General features: G+C 35.9%; 1 protein-coding gene across 1 annotated transcript in view; it reads right to left on the bottom strand.

Moving 5' to 3' along the window:
* Nucleotides 1-18,756, bottom strand: part of Wdr64 (WD repeat domain 64) — a 135,580-nt gene that overhangs the window by 110,890 nt on the left and 5,934 nt on the right. Inside the window, exon 2 of the mRNA XM_046432506.2 lies at nucleotides 18,483-18,613. Coding sequence (XP_046288462.1) covers nucleotides 18,483-18,613 — 131 coding nt within the window. The remainder of the gene's footprint in view (nucleotides 1-18,482; nucleotides 18,614-18,756) is intronic.

The raw sequence follows: 18,756 nt of genomic DNA, 5'->3' as shown, positions 1-18,756 counted from the left end.
GACATAACAATCATAAATATATATGCCCCAAACAATGGTGCAGCTATGTTCATCAAACAAACTCTTCTCAAGTTCAAGAGTCTAATAGACCACCATACAATAATCATGGGAGACTTCAACACACCTCTATCACCACTGGACAGATCTTCCAAACAAAAGTTGAATAAGGAAACTATAGAACTCAATAACACAATTAATAACCTAGACTTAATTGACATATATAGAATATACCACCCAACATCAAGCAGTTACACTTTTTTCTCAGCAGCACATGGATCCTTCTCAAAAATAGATCATATATTATGTCACAGGGAAACTCTTAGACAATATAAAGGAGTAGAGATAATACCATGCATCCTATCTGATCATAATGGAATGGAACTGAAAATCAACGATAAAAGAAGGAAGGGAAAAGAATACATCACTTGGAGAATGAACAATAGGTTACTGAATGATCAATGGGTTATAGAAGACATCAAGGAAAAAATTAAAAAATTCTTAGAGATTAATGAAAACACAGACACAACATATCGGAATCTATGGGACACATTGAAAGCAGTTCTAAGAGGAAAATTCATTGCTTGGAGTTCATTCCTTAAAAAAAGAAAAAACCAACAAATAAATGATCTCATACTTCATCTCAAAATCCTTGAAAAAGAAGAGCAAAACAACAGCAAAAGAAGTAGAAGGCATGAAATAATTAAAATCAGAGCTGAAATTAATGAAATCGAAACAAAAGAAACAATAGAAAAAATTGACAAAACTAAAAGTTGGTTCTTTGAAAAAATAAACAAAATCGACAGACCCTTAGCCATGCTAGCGAAGAGAAGAAGAGAGAGAACTCAAATTACTAACATACGGGATTAAAGAGGCAGTATCACAACAGACACTTCAGAAATACAGAAGATAATCAAAAATTATTTTGAATCCTTATACTCCAATAAATTAGAAGATAGTGAAGGCATAGATAAATTTCTTAAGTCATATGATCTGCCCAGATTGAGTCAGGAGGATATAGACAACCTAAACAGACCAATATCAATTGAGGAAATAGAAGAAACCATCAAAAGACTACCAACTAAGAAAAGCCCAGGACCGGATGGGTATACAGCAGAGTTTTACAAAACCTTTAAAGGGGAACTAATACCAATACTTTTCAAGTTACTTCGGGAAATAGAAAAAGAGGGAGAACTTCCAAATTCATTCTATGAGGCCAACATCACCCTGATACCTAAACCAGACAAAGACACTTCAAAGAGAGAAAACTACAGACCAATATCTCTAATGAACCTAGATGCAAAAATCCTCAATAAAATTCTGGCCACTCGGATACAAAAACTTATCAAAAAAATTGTGCACCATGATCAAGTAGGATTCATCCCTGGGATGCAAGGCTGGTTCAATATACGGAAATCAATAAATGTTATTCACCACATCAATAGACTTAAAAATAAGAATCATATGATCATCTCGATAGATGCGGAAAAAGCATTTGACAAAGTACAGCATCCCTTTATGTTCAAAACTCTAGAAAAACTAGGGATAACAGGAACATACCTCAATATTGTAAAAGCAATCTATGCTAAGCCTCAGGCTAGCATCATTCTGAATGGAGAAAAATTGAAGGCATTCCCTCTAAAATCTGGAACAAGACAGGGATGCCCTCTCTCACCACTTCTGTTCAACATAGTTCTCGAAACACTGGCCAGAGCAATTAGACAGACGAAAGAAATTAAAGGCATCAAAATAGGAAAAGAAGAACTTAAATTATCACTATTTGCAGATGACATGATTCTATACCTAGCAGACCCAAAAGGCTCTACAAAGAAACTATTAGAGCTAATAAATGAATTCAGCAAAGTGGCAGGATATAAAATCAACACGCATAAATCAAAGGCATTCCTGTATATCAGCAACAAATCCTCTGAAATGGAAATGAGGACAACCACTCCATTCACAATATCTTCAAAAAAAATAAAATACTTGGGAATCAACCTAACAAAAGAGGTGAAAGACTTATACAATGAAAACTACAGAACCCTAAAGAGAGAAATAGAAGAAGATCTTAGAAGATGGAAAAATATACCCTGTTCATGGATAGGCAGAACTAACATCATCAAAATGGCGATATTACCAAAAGTTCTCTATAGGTTTAATGCAATGCCAATCAAAATCCCAATGGCATTTCTTGTAGAAATAGAGAAAGCAATCATGAAATTCATATGGAAAAACAAAAGACCCAGAATAGCAAAAACAATGCTAAGCAGGAAGTGTGAATCAGGCGGTATAGCGATACCAGACTTCAAACTATACTACAGAGCAATAGTAACAAAAACAGCATGGTACTGGTACCAAAACAGGCGGGTGGACCAATGGTACAGAATAGAGGACACAGAAACCAATCCACAAAACTACAACTACCTTATATTTGATAAAGGGGCTAAAAGCACGCAATGGAGGAAGGATAGCATCTTCAACAAATGGTGCTGGGAAAACTGGAAATCCATATGCAACAAAATGAAACTGAATCCCTTTCTCTCGCCATGCACAAAAGTTAATTCAAAATGGATCAAGGAGCTTGATATCAAATCAGAGACACGCCGTCTGATAGAAGAAAAATTTGGCTACGATCTACATACTGTGGGGTCGGGCTCCAAATTCCTCAATAGGACACCCATAGCACAAAAGTTAATAACTAGAATCAACAAATGGGACTTACTCAAACTAAAAAGTTTTTTCTCAGCAAAAGATACAATAAGAGAGGTAAATAGAGAGCCTACATCCTGGGAACAAATCTTTACTCCTCACACTTCAGATAGAGCCCTAATATCCAGAGTATACAAAGAACTCAAAAAATTAGACAATAAGAGAACAAACAACCCAATCAACAAATGGGCAAAGGACCTGAACAGACACTTCTCAGAGGAGGACATACAATCAATCAACAAGTACATGAAAAAATGCTCACCATCTCTAGCAGTCAGAGAAATGCAAATCAAAACCACCCTAAGATACCATCTCACTCCAGTTAGATTGGCAGCCATTATGAAGTCAAACAACAACAAGTGCTGGCGAGGATGTGGGGAAAAGGGTACACTTGTACATTGCTGGTGGGACTGCAAATTGGTGCAGCCAATTTGGAAAGCAGTATGGAGATTTCTTGGAAAGCTGGGAATGGAGCCACCATTTGACCCAGCTATTCCCCTTCTCGGTCTATTCCCTAAAGACCTAAAAAGAGCATGCTACAGGGACACTGCTACATCGATGTTCATAGCAGCACAATTCACAATAGCTAGACTGTGGAACCAACCTAGATGCCCTTCAATGGATGAATGGATAAAAAAAATGTGGCATTTATACACAATGGAGTATTACTCTGCATTAAAAAATGACAAAATCATAGAATTTACAGGGAAATGGATGGCATTAGAGCAGATTATGCTAAGTGAAGCTAGCCAATCCCTAAAAAACAAATGCCAAATGTCTTCTTTGATATAAGGAGAGTAACTAAGAACAGAGTAGGGTCGAAGAGCATGAGAAGAAGATTAACATTAAACAGGGATGAGAGGTGGGAGGGAAAGGGAGAGAGAAGGGAAAATGCATGGAAATGGAAGGAGACCCTCAGAGTTATACAAAAGTACATACAAGAGGAAGTGAGGGGAAGGGGAAAAATAATATAAGGGGGACAAACGAATGTCAGTAGAGGGAGAAGAGAGAGAAGAGGGGAGGGGAGGGAAGGGGAGGGGAGGGGGGATAGTAGAGGATAGGAAAGGCAGCAGAATACAAAAGACACTAGTATGGCAATATGTAAATCAATGGATGTGTAACTGATGTGATTCTGCAATCTGTATATGGGGTAAAAATGGGAGCTCATAACCCACTTGAATCAAATTGTGAAATATGATATATCAAGAACTATGTAATGTTTTGAACAGCCAACAATAAAAAATTAAAAAAAAAAAAAAAGAAAACATTCGGCATTTGATATTTTGGGATTGGCTAACTTCACTTAGTATTATCTTCTCTAACTCATTTGCATTTACCTGCAAATGCCATGATTTTATTATCTTTTATTGCTGAGGAACATTTTTTAATCCATTCATCTATTGAAGGGCATCTAGGTTGGTTCCACAGTTTAGCTATTGTGAATTGTGCTGCTATAAACATTGATGTGGCTGTGTCCCTGTAGTATGCTGTTTAGAACATGCATTGGATAAAAGATAGCCTCTTCAACAAATGGTGCTGGGAAAACTGGAAATCCATATGCAACAAAATGAAATTAAACCCCTCTCTCTCACCATGCACAAAACTCAACTCAAAATGAATCAAGAACTTAGTAATAAAACCAGAGACCCTGCATCTAATAGAAGAAAAAGTAGGCCGTAATCTCCATGTGTGATTAGGCCCCAACTTCCTTAATAAGACTCCTGTGGTGCAAGAATTAATAAATGGGATAGACTCAAACTAAAAAGTTTCTTTCTGGCAAAAGAAACAATCTGTGAGGTGAATAGAGAGCCTACATCTTGGGAGCAAATCTTTAACTCTTACACAGCAATCAGATAGAGCACTGATCTCTAGGGTATATAAAGAACTCAAAAAGCTAACCACCAAAAAACAAATAACCCAATCAATAAATGGGCCAAGGACCAGCATTGATATTGACTAAAATTTAATTTATATTAGTAGCCAGGGGCTTACCCATATGAAAAAGAATGTTTGTTAATATATTCAACAAACTGTATGCTCATAATGCATGATTTTTGAGTCACCACTTTTTTTTTTTTTTTTTACCCCTGTGCTTCCACCAATGTACCAGGTCAGTATCCTTGCTCAGATGAGAGATCTATTAAGATCTGGCACTTATTTTTATAAATCCAATTGCCTTCATCTGGAAGGCCCTCAGCTAGCAATCTTCACACTGAATTTTGTTACTCTCAAATGACTATTCATACCCATTTTTTATGAATCTTTCTGGGCCAGATTTTTCATTCTGGCTTTCTGGGAATTTAAGAGACTGTATCTATTTAAGTGTTCTAAATCTTACTCTCTAGGCATTGCATGAGAATAAATTACTATAAAAAGAATATCTTGAAAGAAAAGTAATTTTTATGTATGAATAATTGTCAAATTATGACAACTTTAAACTGCAAGGAATTTGATTAGGCCTGGGATGGTGGCATATGCTTACTGTCCCACCTACTCAGCAGACTCAGGCAGAAAGATCACTTGAACCCAAAGGACTGAGGTCAGCATGGACAACCTAGCAAGACGCCTGTCTCAAAACACACTGTTCTTCAATTGTCTTATGAAAAAACAGAAATAAAATTCTCATAAACTTATATGAGATTTTTTTTAAAGAAATAGGATTTAAAAAATTCTTTTTAATTACTTAAAACTAAATTCTTACATGTCTAATATATCGGTATTTCTCACAAAGTTGAGACTAGGTGATCCTTGTTAATAAATGAATGGCAGAAACTAGGGAGTACTCTGAAACATCAGGGTGTCCACCGGCCATCCCAGAATCCTGCTCAATAGCAGATCTGATTCCACATGTCTGGAGTGGGGTCTGAGAGGCTGCATTTGAAACAAGCTGCCCATGGGTGATCAAACTTTGAGAGTAAGCTGACTCAATTGAGAGTAGATTGAAACCAATCACATATCATTTTGTTTTAATAACAATTTATTTCAATGTTAAAGGATGGCTCAGCATTATATTTTATCATATATCTTATCGTTAGTTGCTTCACATGTTACTACTTCTACCTTTACATACCCACATCATCCAAATCTTACAACAGGTGGCAACTGCCCTAATCCCTTCTTACCACTAGACTTCACTCTGTGGGAAAGTTTGGATCATCAAGATTTCCTCTTATATTTTCCGTTCTTCCCACCAGCAAAGCCAGTGCTCAATAAAAAATTAACTAATTTATTATTTTTCGGAAATCATTGTTCATCTTTCATGGGCATAAAATCTCTGGGTTTAACATCTAATTCTCTCTGAAGGACCGATGAAGGAGAAAGAAAGTGCATTTAATAGATCTATGCTTTGAGCCAGGCGCAGTGGCACACACCTGTAATCCCAGTGGCTTGGGAGGCTGAAGTAGGAGGATCGTGAGTTCGAAGCCAACCTCGGCAACAGTGAGGTGCTAAGAAACTCAATGATACCCTGTATCTAAATACAATACAAAAAAATAGGGCTGGGGATGTGGCTCAGTGGTTGACCGCCTCTGAGTTCAATCCCTAGTACTCTCCCCCCACCAAAAAAAAAAGATCTGTTTTAGTGGACAGTGATCTTTTGTTGCTGTGATTTCTCTATCATCACTTACTGATGCATTATCCAGTTAATGGTCATGTACTGATCTGCCCCTTTGCCCTGTCTCATTGAATCACAGTCTCATGGCGAGAGCATGTGCTGTGGGGTGGGAGTGTAACTCAGAGTTAGAACCCTTGCCTAGCATGTACAAGGCCTTGGGTTCAATCCTCAGTACTGTAAAAAACAAAACCCAAAAGAGTGTGTGCTGTGTAGTCAGATGGCTCAGTATTTGAGTTCCTGTACTAAGATACTCAGTTAGTTGGACAAATACCTTTTTAAGTTTCAATTTCTTCCTCACTAGAATAAAAGGGTAAACTTATGCGTTCTTTTTAATGATGTTTAAATGACATTGCTCCTGTAAAGCATTTTGCATTGCACCTGACACATATGTTATTTAAAATTAAATAGCTGTTATTATCATTAGAGAGCCTAGATTAGAAGGCATTATGGAAGGGACAGAAAAGTTATAAATACTATGAAGACTATAACCACAGGTCTACTTAGGGATTGAACTGGTTTCTCCCATAAGAAAGACTTAAACTGATAATATATGGAAACTCTCTGGGATAAAGTTATATGACTTCTATGGTCAACCAGAATCAGAAAGAAAATTCAGCTCTTTTCCTATCCAAATTCATCAGTTCCCTGCAGCCTTTGTTTCCTTTCTTACACTATGTAGAGTGTGTGGTCTGTCTTCTCAACCACACGTTTCCAGTCCTTTTCTCACTACTGCATTGACCTGGCAAGAAACCTCACCACTGGGGGAATTCAGCTGCTGCTTTCCTTGTGGTCATGTTGCTATGGCTGATTAACTTGGGGAAAGCCTTCTAGCCCCGCAGTCAGGACAAACAATTCCTTAGGAGCTCCAGCCTCAGTGGGTCTCAGAGTCTCTTGGCTATCATTCCATGTCTCCTTCGGTGATCTCTTGCATTGATCACAGGAGTAATGGCAAACCTTCTCCACTCCCATTAAACATGTGACTCTACTTGTTACCAGAGACCTAGGCCAGAGGCCTGACTCTGGTAATCCAACAAATCAGGTCAAGTTAATGGCCCCCAAAATCAAACAGAAAAAGTTAATGATGAAAAGAACTTTAATCAGTGTAGCTACGCTAGGAAGTAAAAGAGTTTTGTGTTCTTAGCCCTGTTTTCAAGGGATTGAAAATGACTTGAGATTTTGTAGAAAGAGAAATGAGGGTAAGGGTTGGGGATTTGCATAGTTGAAGGCTTTGCACAGCTGTCAAAGCAGGTGATCTTGATCAGACCTGGTCTGGTCCATTCCTTACCTCATCACGGGTCAGGTGGGGACTTGTCAGCAATAAGAAAGTTGCTGTTGTCTGGTGGGCAGTTTCAACACATCAGAAGATTTTTATGGATCAGACCTGTTGTTCCTGGAATCCAAGGTAACTCAGAGCAAAGGAGACAGGAGGAAATGGAGGCAGAGATGCAGGGAAAACTGAAGGGTCTAAGACCTTGCACCTCTGGTTCACTCTCAACAGCTGACCTCACCTTCTTCTTCAAAGATGGAGGTCACAAGACAAGAGCTTCTCTAGCTTCTTGTCCCCATCCTTCCCTCCTTCATTCCCTTTGAAAGGAAGCTATGTCTCTCTTTCCCTGTCATCTGTTCTCTGCATCCCATTTGCTTTCATTTTTTTAGAGTTATCTCCTTTTTTCTTTCCCCTGCATCTTCAATCTCTCCCTTTCTACTGACTTTTTAACATTCAAGCATATTCAAATCTTTCCCATTGTAAAAACACAAATAAAGCAGCAAAAAACCTTTTAAAGTCAACCACAGTACAGATAATAATCCTCAATCCTATTTTTCATTCTTCTCTTGTCCAGTTTCCTTCTCCAAGTATCTCACCTCCTTACATTACTGTTGAGCTTGGATTCCTTTTAAAGTGACATTTTGTTTTCTGTTGGTTGTAACAGCAGATGTTCGCTTTTGAACTTTGACAACTTCCTTTTTGTATTTTTCTATTGCTACCAAAACAAGTGACCACAAACGTAGTGATTTAAAGTAACAACTGTGTGTTAACTCACACTTCCATAGGTCCAAGAGGGGTCTTGCTGGACCAAAAATCAAAGAGCTAGTAGAGACATGATTTTTACTGAAGTCTTTGGGGGAAGATTAGGCTTCACATCCATTCAAGTTTTTGGCCATATATACAACAATAGTAATGGAGTTTCAAATCGCCTTTATGCTTGAAATCTCCTTCCTTCCTGTCCTGTTTTTAAGAACTCATGTGATGGGAACCCACCTAGATAATTTGAACAAGTTCCCTAAGTTCAGCTGATTTGTTCCTTATCAATCCATTAAGTCCATTCACAGCATTACCCAGATTAGAGCTTGACTGAATAACCAGGAATAGGAATCTTAGGAAAGGGGCACCTTTAGTATTCTGCTTATCACACTTGCCTATAACTCCAGCAACACAGAAGACCAAGGCAGGAGGATTGCAAGTTCAAGGCCAGTTTTAGCACCTTAATGAGGCTCTAAGCAACTTAGTGAGACTCTGTCTCAAAATAAAAAATAGAAAGGATTGGGGATGTGGTTCAGTGGTAAAGCACCCCTGGGTTCAATCCCTGGTACCCACCGCTGCCCAAAAAGTCTGCCTATTATACCCTCATATAAACATATAAACATTATTAATACAAGTTAAATTCACTACAATTTTTTAAAATTGTGAACATTTGCCAGCCAATTTAACCTTAGATTATAGTATGAAATAGTAATTTTCAGATGATAATGTGAAATGACAATGGAAATAAAAATGCTTTTTTGTTTCTATGCGAATGAATTCCAGTGCTTCTCAGGATAAGAGAATTCCAGTTTGTGCTGTCATTTAATTTGAAATAATGTGTCATATGTCTATGATACCTGATTTCAAAAAGCAGTTTACAGACAGTCATTTAATCTGATTTCTAATTTTCATGGAGATAATTACAACATATCTGTAAGGTTTCTGAGAACAGATGTGGGAAGAAATCCATGAGCAATGTCTCATGTGAGGTAGTATAAGGTATTTCAGGACTTGGAAATGGCTTCAAATCTTAGTTCTACTATCAGCTGGTCATACAACCTCAGGCGATTTTCCTTAATTTCTCTGTGCCTGAGTGTTCTCCATCTGGAAACTAAAGATATCAGTAATAACCCCCATCTGATGCACTAATATAAAGATTAAATGAGAAAGTATATAATTAAATTACTTGTGATTAGAAAGATTAGAGAGTACTTAGGTGACACCAAGTACCAGGTAGGAAAGAGTTCAATCAGTGTTATGGTTTTGATGTGAGGTATCCTCCAAAAGCTCATGAGAGACAATGCAGGAATGTTCAGAGGTGAAATAATTCAATCATGACAGCAGAAACCTAATCAGTAGATTAATCTGTTTAATTTAAATGGACTAATAGATGTTTAACTATAGGCAGTTGTGGCATGGAGGAAGTTGATCACTGTGGGGTGCATCTTTGGGGTTTATATTTTATTCCTGATTTCTTCCTCCTTCCTCCCTCTTCTCCCTTCCCCACTCCTTCTTCCCCCCTCCCCCTCCCTCTCTCTCTCCCTCTTTCTCTCTCTTCCTTTCTCTCTCCCTCCCTCTCCCTCCTTCCTGGTATCAGAAGGTGAGCAGTTATCCTTCATCAAGTCCTTCAGCTATGATGTTCTCTGAAACCGAGTCCAAAATAAACTTTCCCTTCTCTAAGTTGTTTGTTGTCAGGATTTTGATCATAGCAACAAAAAGCTACTGACACCATCATTAACATTTGAGGTATAATTCCTGATTTTTCCAGGTATAGTACAAAAAACAGAACTCAGGTGTCCTCCTTGATGGTTTAAAACTGTCCACTAAGCACCCATGCTGCCTACCAGACACACATTAGCCATGCACTTTGTCATAAGTGCAGCTTGCAGTTGTATCTATGTGCTCTACATGCAAGTAGATGCCATCATGTAGAACATCTGCTCTTACGGAAATGACCCATTTTGCTACTTCTACTGGTAATAGCACCATATCACAATGCTTCTCAAAATAACTTCTGAAGGAAACTAAAAATATCAAATTATTAAAAAAATTTTAGTAAAATTTTAAGATTATACCAGATAAACTTCAGAAGACATAGCAGAAGTACTTCAGGAGAGATAGCTGAAGTTTTACATTTTGAAAGGAAATGTTTCAAGCAAATAATGTTAAAGAACAAAACATATCTCTTTTTCCTATGACGAACCTATTACCTCGAGGATCTCAAATTTCTCTTTCAACATTTCAAATATTAGTCTAGTCATTGTAAAATGTGAAATAGTTTGAGCATTTTATGACTACCAGATGTATTACCATTATTAGAGTATTAATTTTCTTTCAAATATGCTATTTGTAGGCGTTGTTCCATGCTTTAAGTGATTTGTTTTTTAAATTACATTAGGAATATATGTTCATTGTAGAACATATGGAGAAAATGAAAAGCAGGTAGAATAATACAAAAACCTGCATGTGGCTTATTTTTCAACCTACCCTGGAACATTCTGTTAACATTTTTGAAGTTAGCAAAAATAATTTTAGCTTTATAATAATTGTTATAGCCAACCCAAATGATACTGTATGACTCCAAATGAATTTGTAATGTGCTCCTAAAAAAAATTTTTACAAGCTGCCTGGAAATACAGATTCACGTAGTATTTTAAAGAAAGTAGATCATGATGTACCAGGCTGATTCACTTGGTAAACTTAAGGCCATCATCTTCCTTTAGTTCCCTTTACATCTAATTTTTCTCATTAGAAATTGAAAGGGAAGGTCCAGACAATGTTTTAGTTGAGTTCTAAGATTTCATTATTCTCCAAAGTGCAATTTTTTTGTGGCATTGCTACAATAGCAATATTCCTACAAATCTTTTGGAATCAGATTTATATGTCTGTGGCTGACTTTCAAAGAATAAATTCAGTTCTTATTACTTGGTAGATTATTATTAGCTAATAGATTAAAGAGACAAACCAGGCAAACCATATTAAAATGAAGCTAGTCTTCCAGCATTGAATTTCCATTTTACAAATGACAGATTTGAAACTCAGAAAGATTAGGGCACATGGGTTAAAAGAGAAATGCATTGGCACAGATAGTTTGTGAGAAAAATGTCAGGACAATAAAAGAAGAATCTTCTTGCATCATTTTCTCAACCCTCAGGTGACTCTTCATAAACATAAGGTCTGTCAAAGGCTGGTCACAATTCCCCTATTAAACTTGCATATGATTTATAACCCAAGTGAAGGAACAGGATAATGTCATGAGTTATTAGATGAGAAAATCTCAGCTCCAAGACCAAACCTGACTTTCTAGGTGGCTTTAGATAAAAGTCAGTCAAACTTTCTGTGCTTTGTTTTCCTCATCCTTATTATTATAAATTATCTTCTATAACCTATATGATGAAACTGTTGTAAAGATTAAATAAAACCTGAAAGGGATGTATATATAAAAAAGAAGACATTTTACAAATGTAAGAAGATTTTGATTTTCTAAATGGAAAGAGAATGAGAAAAAGAAAGAGAAGGAGTTGTCAGAGAGAATGAGACTCAATTTCCTCATCACTATAATCAAAATCATCCAGACTTGCTTTAGAATAGTACTTCACTGCATTTGGAAGCTAGATTCTCAGTTATTGTGGAACTCCAAGTAAACGGATTTACCATCAAGCACATAGAGACTCAGACACGGAGACTCTAGGCCTGTTTACATAGGTGTCCTTTTGTGAACACTATGTCTCACTTGTTGGCATTTATGGGGCATCTTGAGAGCACTGGCTTTCTCGATATAAGTGTATAATATCAATGAACTTCTAGAATCTCTGCATGAAACACTTGTTATACACACCTTTTTCTATTTCAATGGACCAAAACTATTGCATTAGATATTCAAGCACATAAACCACTGGATGTATGAGAAATAGTTACAAGAAAATAGAAAACATTGAGGATATGTGATTCTCAAATCACATTAATCAACGTTTAGTTGGATTCAAGTTACCAGTATACAGAAGAATATCCAAAGGATTTGCACAGTGTGATAAAGCCTAAATCCTGGGAAAAAATACATTCATGTTGCACCCTTATATGATTCAGGAGTGGGGGGAAGCTTCTATATGATGTTGTATAGTCACTGACAGTTCACTTTTCTTTGGATGAGAGTTTTTGTTAACAAATACATCACATTCTTCAGATGGGTACTTCCAATCACATGGCTAATTGTATCATTTTCCCTGATTATTTATTGGTTTTCTACTTTGTTGCATCAAAACAGTCATACTTGCAGGATTGCCTTTAGACCCATACCCTGGGACCTACGCTTTTAGATCAATACTGTCTGATTGAACATTCTGTGATGAAGGTGATATTCTCTAAGTTGTCATGTCCTATAAAATAGTTATTAGTCATATATGAATAGTGAGCACTTGAAATGTAACTAGTACATCTGAGCAATTGTCTTTATATTTAATTTAAATTCATTTAGTACATGTGGCTTGTGGCTACCATGTTGGGACTGAACAGTTTTAGTCTAGTTCTTTCATGCAAGTTTAAGGACCATTGTTTATGCCAATACTTTTAAAATCAAACCCAGAATTCCCTGCCAAAGGGCCCAGACTCTATTACCAGAGCCCATGAAATCTTTCACCCAAGTCCATCTCCAGGAAGGGGGACTGAAAATCATAGCTGAGTGAACCTTAGGTCTGAGAGGTGGCCAAGGAATAGAGTTGGCGGAGGTGAGGGTATGGAAGTTAGTCTTGTAGACTCAGGTGCTCTTATATGTGCACACATAGCCCCTAAGATGTGGGATAGAGTCAGTAGAGATAATAAAGGGAGGCTGGCCAGGGCCGGCTGTCACCATGTTTCCATGTTTCAGTGTGAAACTATAAGGAGTATGAGATCAAGTTTTAAATTTTAATCTGGACTTCCAGGGCCTGATAAGTTACATTTGTCAAAATTGGAGGACAGAACCCATTTGTTTAACAATTTACTGGATTTATAATTTTAAAATATTTGGACATATGGTATATGAACCTCTACTTGTACTCTTGCCCAAATTTAAGAGATGGGCCTGCACGTTCACCCTGTCAAACTAGTTAACAAAAAGTCTTTGACATCACATTCTTCAGATGGGTACTTCCAATCACATGGCTAATTGTGTCATTTTCCCTGATTATATGTGAAAATGCAAAGCTTAACCTTTTCTCTCAAGCTTGTGTTCTCAGAGAAAATGTCACAGGTCTTCTTTCATAGGTGACTTGATTATTCTTTTTATATTAAAACTGATTTTGAGTACTTCATAGTTAGTCCAATTAATTACATAGGAAAGGGAATTTTACAAAAGTCATTATGTAGAATGAGGCAATTCCAAAAACTAAAAATTTTAGACTCCTTCTATCAGATATGGTCAGACAAGGACTCTAAATTTTTCAATTGTTTGCCCACAAAAATTTGTCCTTTCTGATCAAGAGGAATTCATTCTACTTCTATTTCTGACATTTTCTATGTTATCCAGTAGAAAGGAAATGTGAGCCACATATAAAGCTTTACATATTCTAGTAACCACATTAAAAATGTAAAAAGAAGGAGATGAAATCAATTTTATTAATACATTTTATTTAACTTAATAGATGCAATACATACACACACATGCACACACACATACACACATTTATTTTTCATTTTTCATTTTTTTGTACCAGGAATTGAACCCAGGGATGCTTAACTACCGAGAAACAACCCTGGCGCACTTTTTTTTCCACATTTTTTATTTTGAGACAGGGTCTCACTAAATTGCTGATGTTGGTTTGAACATGTGAGCCTCCTGCCTCAGCCTCCCGAACCACTTGGGATTACAGGGGTGCACCACCATGGCCAGTGCAAAATATAATTTTGGCAGGTAAACACAAAAAGTTGTTTTTGAGATACTTAGACATTGTTTTCATATATGCTTTTGAAATCTGATATGTATTTTACACTTACAGAACATTTCAATTCAGACTAGTCATATTTCCAGGGTTCAGTTAGCCTCACATGACTAATGGCAACTCTTTGGTTTGTGCAGGTCTCTAGTGTATAAGAATTCAGCCTCAAGGATGATGATCTTTCCTATGAAAGCTTTTATGAGGTTTTGTTATATTATCTTCACTAAGGATAAATCCAGATTTTCTCAGCTGTTTTTGATTGTCTGGTTTTACCTAAACAATCTAAGCAGGAATTCATATCTAAATTCCAGCCCAACCTTTGTTCAGTATACCAGGTCTCCCTTCCTTAGTAATATCTGGCAGATACTTAGAAGTTCTATTTAATGTATCCTGAGTATAATTCACTCTGATTTTAGCAATATAAATAATAACTCTTAATATGTTCTAGAAAAATAGATCATCACTGTATAAAATTCTATTACAGAACTGAAAACCTCTCAGAAAACTACAACTCAAAATCCAAGACATCTTAGGAAATTAGTCATGAATGTAGGACTAAAATGTTTATAGTGCAGTCTCTGGTAAAACATCATTTGTATGTAAGCAACAGGCTCATGGAAGAGAAGGGAGTGAAGCTTGTTAATCAGAATTCATTACCTTTGAAACATGATCCTTCTAATGACTTGTGTATATTTCTATTTTTGCCCAGATTTTATATTTTCATATATATTGCACATTCTGATTTCAATTAGATATCATAGTCACGCAAAAATTGAAGTGAAAATCCTATGTTTACTTTCATTTCTTGTAAAAATGAATATGTTTTAGATATATGCTCCATAGAAGAATCTCCAAACTAATCTGTAGATAATCTAAGTTTTATTAGTACTCACAGAAGTTTTCGAGAATAGTTTTCAATTGCTATAAGCAAACTGAAATATTTATAGGAATTATCAAATAGACATGTACTAAAATTGATTTACTAGTATGTTGAGGTATCTATTAGTTCTAGCCACATTAACTATAAAATGGCTTTTTATTGAGATTCTATTAAATGTATAATTTGGAGACAATTTAAGCTTTTCTATTTTTCTGTTCTTACTCCTTCAAGTAGGGCTTCATAGTCTTACATACTCCTTAATAGATTTATCCCAAGATATTCTGTACTATTTGTTATTCCTCTGAATGGAATTTTTTTCCTGATAGTTTTAGTGGAGCCGAGGTGTGGTTATTGTGGTTTGTGGAAGTTATTGATTCTGACATGTTCATCTTCTTTGGACTCTCTTCAGCTCTCATCTCACTTCCAATAGTTTTCTGTAGGATTCTCTTGGATATTTTTAGCCTTTTCTTGTTTTTTTTTTTTCCTTTCTTTTTGCATTGTAACCTTCAACAAAACACTGAAGTTGAAGCATCTTTTTCATGGTCTTGACTCTAATGGGAATGTTACTAGTGTTTCATCATTAAATATGATATTTACTTAAATACACTTCTGGTAAGTTCCTATGGTGGACACATTCTTAAAAGGGCCTCTCCTCTACTCATAAACATGACTCACACTTTGTATAATCTCTCTTTCTCATATGATCAAAACTGATATTTGCTTCTAACCAACAAAGTATGGCAAATGAACTATTTCTCTAATGATTATGTTTTAGCCTACAATAAAAGAAGCTAGCCTTCAAGCTGGCCTTTAAGGAAGAAATGTTGTGAACTGCTCCTGTAAAGGTCCATGTGATAGGGAACTGCAGACAGTCCTTAGGAGGAGGGGGTGGCTTCCAGCCTCCAGCCATTCAAAGGCTGAGACCCTCAGTTTTATAACAGCAAGAACGAGAATTCTGTTAACCTGAATGAGCTTTAAAATGAGCTTTAAAAGCATATTATTCTCAGTTGGAGCCTCCAAATGAGAATATAATCCAACACCTCACAGTCTTGCAAGACCCTGGGCAGAAGACTCAGTTAAGCTATTCCTAAACTCCTGATCCATGGAATTTTTGACATAATTCTTTAAGTTACTAAACTTTCAGTAATTTGCTCCAGTAGCAATAGAAACCATCAAGTTAAGGAAATGTCCTCTTAGTCTTATTCTGTTAAGTTTTTTTGTTTTTGTTTTCGTTTTTGGCACAGTACTGGAGATGGAACTGAGGGCTTCCTGCATGTTAGGCAAGCACTCCACTGAGCTATATCCCCAAGCCCCTTTTTTCTTTTAAGAGCAGGAATAGCTATTGAACTTTTGTCAAATATTTTCCTTATTCTTATTTTACTTTAAGATCAGGTGTCAACAAACTTTTTCTGAAAAAGACTATGCAGTTTGACTTGCATACTATCTGGTCTCTATCAGAACTGTTCAATCCTAGTATTATCAGGCAGAAGCAGCTCTAGAGAATACGTAAATGAGTTTGTATTATTGTGTTCTAGAATATATATGTGTGTGTATATATATATTTAAGTACTAGGGATGGAACCCAGGGAGCTCTACCCCCAAGCCTTTTTTTCTTTTTTCTTTTGAGATAGGGTCTCTCTAAATTGCCCAGGCCAGTCTCAAACTTGAAGTCCTTCTGCTTTAGCCTCCAGACTAGCTGGGATTACAGGCATGTACTACTGTGCCCTGCTATAATAAACTTTATTTGCAAAAACTGGTAGCTGTCCAGACTTGGCCTGAGGCCTTAGTTTGTTGACCTCTGATTAAGATTTTTGTATTTTTTTTTACTCCTAACCTATTAAAAGAAGTATATTAGTGGCTTTTCTAATATTGAACTATCCTTTTCATTTTCTGGGGTAAATTCTATTTGGAAATGATTTTTAAATGCACAACTGAAGTCAATATGTTAGCATTTTATTTAGGACTTTAGTATTTATATTCACAAATAATATTGGTTTAGTTCCTTTGTTCAATTCAGTGTTAATTTAGCCTCATAAAGTTGAGTTGGATAGATTTTCTGCTGTTCTTAGACTATAAAAATAATCAATATAACATGGGAATTATGTGTTCCTTAAAGCCTTAGTAGACATCTTTTTTTGTTTGTTATTTTTTTCTCCAAAGTTAATTGTTAATTTTTTATTTATCTTATTTTGTTGGTTTTGGGATTTGGACTATCTTTTATTTTGTTTCTCATTTTGTTCTATTGGAGTTTGTTGATGTATTCTTTTTAGACAAACAGATGTTCAATTTTGTGATAGTCACATATGTAGTTTGAGTATTATGTCTTAGGTTCAAAGTTCCATTTATACATATCCATCAGCTTGTTAAATGTGATCATCAAATTCTTTAAATTATTACTTTTTCTTTGGTCTGCTATATCTACTGATTTTTGAAAGAGAAGTAATTTTTAAAATTATTTAATTACTAGGGCTGGGGATGTGGCTCAAGCGGTAGCGCGCTCGCCTGGCGTGCGCGGAGCGCTGGGCTCGATCCTCAGCACTACATAAAAATAAAATAAAGATGTTGTGTCCACCGAAAACTAAAAAATAAATATTAAAAAAATTCTCTCTCTCTCCCTCTCTCTCTCAATCTTAAAAAAAAAGATGTTGTGTCCACCAAAAAAATAAATATTAAAAAAATATTCTCTCTCTCTCTAAAAAATAAATTATTTAACTACTTTATATACATGTGTTTCAAGAGTTAATATTGTACCAACCAGAAAACTCAAGGAATGACAGAGGTAATCAATCACCTTCTTATATATTAAGAATGTAGACACACTGAACACTTATATATAGTTGTGCTATTGAAAAGAAATATTTTTGCCAAGTGTGGTGGTACATTCCTTAATCCCAGTGTTGAAACATTGAGGCAGGAAGATTACAAGTTCAAGGAGTCTTAGCATTTAGCAAGATCTCTTTTCAAATTACAAAATAAAAAGGACTGAGCTCAATCTCCCACCCACCCCTACCCTCCCCGCCAAAAAAAAAGAAAGAAAGAAAGGAAAGAAAAAAAGAAATGGAAAGGAAAAAATTTTTCAATTAAGGCTATTAAAGTCTTGATTGTTGTTAATGGCAGCTATAGTTCTTCCAATTTACTGGTTGGCCTAAAAATATTTAAGAGTTACTCATCAGGACTATAGTTAAACTGGCACTTAGTTTACCCACTTTATATTGTGTGACTATAGATATTGAAACATGATACATACATATTGTAGATTTAACTTCTCTGGAAGTAATACTTTGATTTAATTTTTTATTCTGAACAAAGACAACTATTGAATTTCTTGTAAACATGAAAAGTGACTACCTCACACCAGTCTATAGATGCATCAGGGTTGTTGCACAGTTTCCTATAAAAGCATTTCACATCTTGAGTCTTCACTTCTGAACCAAAGAGTTCTTGAACCGATGAATAAAACTTGTTATAGTCAATGACATCTGCATTGGAAAAAGCACAATTACATTTTCATCAAATTCCAAGGCCTATATTTCACATTTCAGCTTTTTATCTATTTCCTAACCTTCCATTTCCTTATTTCAACCTATAAAAATCAAATTTATCTGCATTTTAAAGATCTTGT

The sequence above is a fragment of the Marmota monax genome, unplaced genomic scaffold (assembly GCF_021218885.2).
Source record: "Marmota monax isolate L192 unplaced genomic scaffold, Marmota_monax_Labrador192_F-V1.1 WCK01_AAM20220418_F8-fsc00090, whole genome shotgun sequence".
NCBI classification, from domain to species: domain Eukaryota; kingdom Metazoa; phylum Chordata; class Mammalia; order Rodentia; family Sciuridae; genus Marmota; species Marmota monax.
Note: the sequence above shows the minus strand (reverse complement) of the source record. Positions and strands in the feature narration are given on the sequence as shown.